This window comes from Humulus lupulus, chromosome 6, assembly GCF_963169125.1.
Source record: "Humulus lupulus chromosome 6, drHumLupu1.1, whole genome shotgun sequence".
Classification (NCBI taxonomy): domain Eukaryota; kingdom Viridiplantae; phylum Streptophyta; class Magnoliopsida; order Rosales; family Cannabaceae; genus Humulus; species Humulus lupulus.
Window position 1 is genome coordinate 164,418,167 of NC_084798.1, and position 6,167 is coordinate 164,424,333.

Consider the following 6,167-nt stretch of genomic DNA (forward strand, 5'->3'; position numbering starts at 1 on the left):
TATCAAATATGTGAGATAATATTAACATATACTATATAATCATATTTATGATAAGAAGTTATTAAACTATCTCATAAGTATTGTAACAAAAGTGAAATAACAACTCATATACATACAAGTTTTATCATCAAAATATATAGTACGATAATGATATAAACATACATTTGTAACAGAAGATTTTTACCTTAATAAAATATGATGACTAGAAACTTGATGATGACTTTTGATATCAACGAAGAATGGTGGTTGAATATTGAGTCATCAAATTTAGATTCAACGAATAATTATTGCTAGAGACTCATCATAATATTTTGATCCTACAAACAATGATAGTTAGATAATCGTGTTGATAACGTGTTATAAAACTATTAAGAATACTGAAATATAAAATATAAATAAAAGAAATAGATAGAGTAATTAAGAGATGTAAAAAGAAAATAAAACTCTTTGTGTATTATTTATATGACATTACACTCTATTTATACAAATAAATATGAATAATTAAATAACACAAATATAATTAATAATTAATGATTATTATTTTTACGTCACTCACCTACTGCCAACATCTTTCTCATGTACTATATTTATTCTTTCCTAATGAAAATTCTTTAATTATCCACATTCCAATTTTACCCTCCTCGAGGCCGTTGAGCTGCTTAACAACTCGTCTCCACGCGCTTCGATTCGCGTAACAAAATATCACTAAAAACCCCACCACTCGTACCATCCCTCTCGTATAGGCCCACTCCTACCAAGTTTCCTACGAATCTCACAATGCCACGTCAATGACCGGTCCCATCACCAAAAAGAGAAGTCATTATTCCCTATGCATTCCTTTGCACATCCCACTCCACAAACCAATAATCCCGCGTCACGTCATAAACAAAGGGTATTCTCGTGAAATTATAACCAATCGTTCTTCCACGCGCCACCATAAGGGCAACCCACTCTCCCACGTAATTCTCCTGCCCCCTCGGACAAAAAAAAAAGAAAAAGAAAAACTATTCATGTCAAGCTTTCATTCTCCTTCCTCAAGAAGCGAATATTTAATATTTATATATTGGGAATATATTAATATTTAATACACTTTCCTTCTCTAGGTTGTTTTTATTAGATATTATATATATATATTTGTTGCAGCTTTTTTTAGAGAGAGAAAACTCAGTCAGTCATGGTGGGAGAGCTTTCCATTTTACACTGCGATCTTTACCTTTTCGAATTCTTTCGTTTATACTCAATACGTACACTCATGTAAACAAAAGCAATTTTGAATCACTCCGTACACACACATCTCTCTCTCAGTTCTTCATTTTGTCCGTACGATTTTGCTACTGGTACTCTGGTTTGCGATGATGGCTTGGTCTGATGCTGAGTCAACACAGAAGTCGACTCGGTCGGTTCGTTACGTTCCTCCGCACCTAAGGAGCTTTAACAACAGTGGTGGGAGCTCGTTCGTCGACAATGCGAGCTCGTACGGGCCTAATGCCGAGTTGGCTCAATACGGTTTCCGTTCTAATCGCTCTGGTGGGAGGCAATCGGGAGGGAATGGTTCGAACCGTAGTGGACGAGGCCATGGGCGCGTCGGAGGTGGCGGCTCCGGGCGGAGTGGCTATGAGATTGGCTGGGGATCGAACCTGAGTGTGAACCAGGACGTTAGTGAGGTTTCTGATAAGTTTGACGATTTAGAGGTTGTTGAGGATGATAACAATGGCGATGGTGGGGGGATTAACTTTAATGCTTATGAAGATATACCGGTTGAAACCAGTGGTACGGACATTCCGGCGCCGGTGAATGGATTTAGGGATATATGTTTGGGTGAGCGTTTGAACGATAACATCAAGAGGTGTAAGTACGTGAAGCCGACCCCCATTCAGCGCCATGCCATACCCATTGCCATTGCTGGACGGGACTTGATGGCTTGTGCTCAGACTGGTTCTGGTAAGACTGCAGCGTTTTGCTTTCCAATCATCAGTGGAATTTTGAAGAACATCCATCATAGTAAGCAGTCTCAGCCTCGTTATGCTCAGACTGCGTCTCCCAGTGCTCTCATTCTCTCTCCAACTAGGGAGTTGGCTGGCCAGGTCTGTCGGTTTTGAGTCTGACTATCAGTTCTTTTAGTGATTCTCTATATGTGTTTATTATTTAATACATTGATGGGGTTATGGTTTTGATGTGTTAAATTTTGGGATTGTGATTTTTGGTAGATTCATGACGAGGCAAAGAAATTTGCATATCAAACTGGACTGAAGATTGTTGCTGCGTACGGTGGGGCATCTATTTCTAATCAGGTTTTGTTCTTTTCATGTTTTGACAATGGTACAGATTTACATAATTTGTTATGCATAATGTGATAAGACTAGACCCGTCTGTTCCTTTGATTCGTTTTACTCTGCAGTTGCATTATATGGTATTGTTTTTTAGTGTATGTATTAATAATGTGCTTATCTTTTGGCTTTGTGGCGTTGTGGTTGTAGTCTTGTAGATTTGCTTATGTAACCATAAGAGTTCGTATTCATTACAAACATTAACTCTTTGTTACAATTTGCTATGTTTTGCTGCTCTTATTAGTCTTTATTATCCTTTATGCCTTTGCTTTTTCTCAGCTCGTTAGCTTTGGAATTTTAGAAAGAGGTTATCTTAGTTGCAACCTCTAGGCGCTTTGTTGACATGACTGAGAAGAGATTCCCCTGAGATTGATAAAATATTTGGCATTTGTTGTAGTTTTGTTAATTTACTTGTGTTACTATTTAGTTCAGTTTATTTGGGTCTAGGAGATCAACTCTTTGTTCTAATTTGCTATGTTCTTCTGCTCTTTTAATCTTTGTAATTCGTTTGCCTTTGTTTTCTCTCAACTCTGTAGCTTCGGAATTTGGAAAGGGGAGTAGATATCTTAGTTGCAACTCCTGGGCGCTTAGTTGACATGATTGAGAGGGGGAGAGTTTCACTGAGATTGATAAAATATTTTACATTGGATGAAGCTGATAGGATGTTGGACATGGGTTTTGAGCCCCAGATCCGAAAGATTGTTGAGAAAATGGACATGCCTCTGCCAGGAACAAGACAAACAATGCTTTTTAGTGCCACGTTTCCAACTGAGATTCAGGTTGATCTTTTCTTTCTTCCCATTTTGCTTCTTATTTTTTGTGCAAAGTGCTAAAATTTGCTGGAATGATGGAGCAATTAGGTTTAGGGTGAAAGTTTGCTGGAATTAAAGTATATGAGTTCATTTGTTTTGCTTTTTGATTGATGCAGAAGCTTGCATCAGATTTTCTTTCAAACTACATATTTCTGGCGGTTGGCAGGGTTGGTTCAAGCACTGATCTTATTGTACAAAAGATTGATTATGTTGAGGATATGGATAAAAGAAATCATCTAATGCATATCCTTCATACTCATATGGCAAATGGAACCCGGGGAAAGGTATAATTTGTCTTATTTTCTACTTGAAATCGCTGTTTTGTCAGTTTTCAAGTTGTTATATGGTGCTTCAATTTCTCAGATCTCTTGATTGGTTTTAGTGGGTTTTGTGATATTTACATGCACAGCTTGCCTTAACCTTGGTTTTTGTTGAGACGAAGAAAGGGGCAGATGCACTGGAATACTGGCTGTCTATGAATGGCTTTCCAGCAATAGCGATACATGGGGACAAAGTTCAATTTGTTAGTATCTTCTTTCTTTTTATACATCATTTATCTTATGTCTATAAATTGCTGGTGTTAGTTGATTCATTTTCTTTTTGGTCCAATAAAAAACCTTTTGAGTAAATGATATGTGCATACAAAATAAGCACCAAATTTTTATAAACAATGACGTGGCTAGTTTCAAGATACTAAAAAAAGTGATACGATTGGCTAGTTTCACTATTTCATAGCATCTCTCTGATTCATGTTATATATCTTCACAACGTATATAACAAATTATAAATTATGAAGGAGAGAGAACGGGCTTTGAAGTCATTCAAAAGCGGCACTACTCCAATACTGGTGGCAACAGATGTTGCTTCTCGCGGATTGGACATCCCTCATGTTGCTCATGTTATCAATTTCGATTTGCCAAGAGAAATAGATGACTATGTTCATAGGATAGGAAGGACAGGACGTGCTGGTAATTCTGGTCTTGCAACGGCTTTCTTCAACGATAAGAACTTTCCACTTGCAAAGGCACTTGTTGAACTCATGCTAGAATCCAGTCAGGAGGTTCCTTCATGGCTTAACCAATATGCTGAGAGCTCAACTTCCTTTGGCCGAGTCCAACGCTCTGGAGGCAGCCAGTTTGGAGGTTATGACTACCGCAGTGCTCCTTCCGGAGGAGAGACCTATCAACACTACAGCAGCTATGGTGGCGAGGAGTCAAATTTGGATTCTGGCACTATGACCTCTTCATATGATGTTTCTACTGCAGTTCCTACAAGTGGTGAGTATTATCTCTCGGCTGATGCAGAACCCTATGTTGCTAAACCATATGAATATGGAGAAAGTTATGATAACATAGTTGCCAGTGGGTGGGACTAGAAGCTGGTTTTTTCATTGGCAACTAGTCATAGTTATAATAATAGTTTTTAACATACGAATGATGCTAGCTGAAGACTAACTACAAATCTGAAGTTTGACTTGTATCCTTGTAGTTAGAATCTCGTTTTTGAAACAGCAGTTGAATCTTTACAATAGTTTTTTTAACCTCTTCTGATCAATGAAATTCTAGCATCTTTTTTTTACGGCATTATAATTTTGTTAGTTACATGGTATTTTTGGCAACGCACAATGCTCTTGTTGATTACATTATATTTTCCTTGTTTTTGTAAGAAACTCTCGGAATGATTGAACTTTACCGAAGAAAGTAGATTCTCGAAATCGGCATAATAAACGATTGATTAGAAGATTAAAGAAGTATTGTAATTCCTGTTGGAATCAGTAACGGATTTTTGAAGCTGCAAATCTTCGTGTAAGACTGCAAATAATAAGTATTAATCCAATAAGAATGTCAATTTTTTTATTTTTTTTTGGAAATAAATGTCAGTGTTTAAATATCATGCAAAAATAATAACTTTCCTAAAATGCATGATTTGGTTGTGACCGATTCGATAGTCTGACTCAAACAGACAAACCTAATTCCAAATATATACAATATGATCAATTAAACATAAATTAATCACTATTTTCCAACATGATGTGTGTTACCATTATAGATCAACTGTATAATTGTCATGAAGAAAAAAAAAATTATAGTAAATGACCCAAAATATTGTTATCAAGAAGTTAACGTACTTCTTTTAAAAATTATAGAGAAATTATCATTTTATATTGTTGATTATCTACATTGTTATTTTCTAACATTTATTTATTTATTTAGGAGTGTATGACTTTAATATAGTGGTATATATATATTAGTTTTTATTTCAAAGTTATATTAATTTTTTAAGTTTTTTAAGAGTTGTCGATATATTATTTTCCAACTAGTATATATGTTTTTTGTGGTATGGTATATATATATATATATATTATGATAGTTAGTTTCTATATTATGTATACATAATGATAGTATATAATTTTGTATCATGGTATGTATATTTAATAGTAGTATATAATTTTGTTAGCATAGTATATACATTTTTTAGTAATAATTTTGTATGTTTTGTTGGTATATTATTTTTTATCTCAGTATATGTATTTTTTGGTATGGTATATCATTCAAAAACCCATAAAAAACGAAAAAAATCAAAATAATTTTAAAATAAAAACTAATATACATATACTACAATATTAAAATATTTAGAATAAAATAGTGTTGATGCGGTTTTTCGCCAACAGTGTATTAAGAAATAATAATGACAAATTAGTGCTTAATGGTAAACCGTAATGAAAATAACCAGAATTCACTCAAGAACCCAGAAATTTTACGTGGTTCAGTGGTTAAAATCCACATAATCCACGAGTCACTATTATTACTGTTTCTCTCACTATTTTGGCAGAGTTTCGGTATTACAAAATAATTCCCTTTTCCTGTCCAACATTCCCAGTATTTATAGGGGAATTCTATGGACAAGTTTGGGTAACCACGTGAGTCAATCACGCATTTACATAATGTCTATATTCAATACAAATAATTCTCATTTATATTGGCATATAATTTGATAACAGAATAAATATGTTCCTACTATCTCAGAT

At 34.8% G+C, this 6,167-nt stretch overlaps 1 protein-coding gene across 1 annotated transcript; it reads left to right on the top strand.

Moving 5' to 3' along the window:
* The first annotated feature begins 1,034 nt into the window (after nt 1–1,034).
* LOC133782678 (DEAD-box ATP-dependent RNA helicase 11-like) lies at nt 1,035–4,717 on the top strand. Its single transcript, XM_062222026.1, has 6 exons — nt 1,035–2,084; nt 2,208–2,291; nt 2,864–3,106; nt 3,256–3,423; nt 3,549–3,662; nt 3,936–4,717. Exons 1-6 carry the CDS (start codon nt 1,353–1,355, stop codon nt 4,512–4,514), a joined length of 1,920 nt encoding a protein of 639 aa, XP_062078010.1. The 5' UTR covers nt 1,035–1,352; the 3' UTR covers nt 4,515–4,717.
* The last annotated feature ends 1,450 nt before the right edge of the window (nt 4,718–6,167 follow it).

Excerpts from the sequence above, each read along its gene's own strand:
- LOC133782678 (XM_062222026.1), top strand. The coding sequence starts at position 1,353 with ATGATGGCTTGGTCTGATGCTGAGTCAACACAGAAGTCGACTCGGTCG. Across the intron at positions 3,107-3,255 it reads CGTTTCCAACTGAGATTCAG|AAGCTTGCATCAGATTTTCT; the intron begins GTTGATCTTTTC and ends TGATTGATGCAG. Across the intron at positions 3,663-3,935 it reads ATGGGGACAAAGTTCAATTT|GAGAGAGAACGGGCTTTGAA; the intron begins GTTAGTATCTTC and ends TAAATTATGAAG.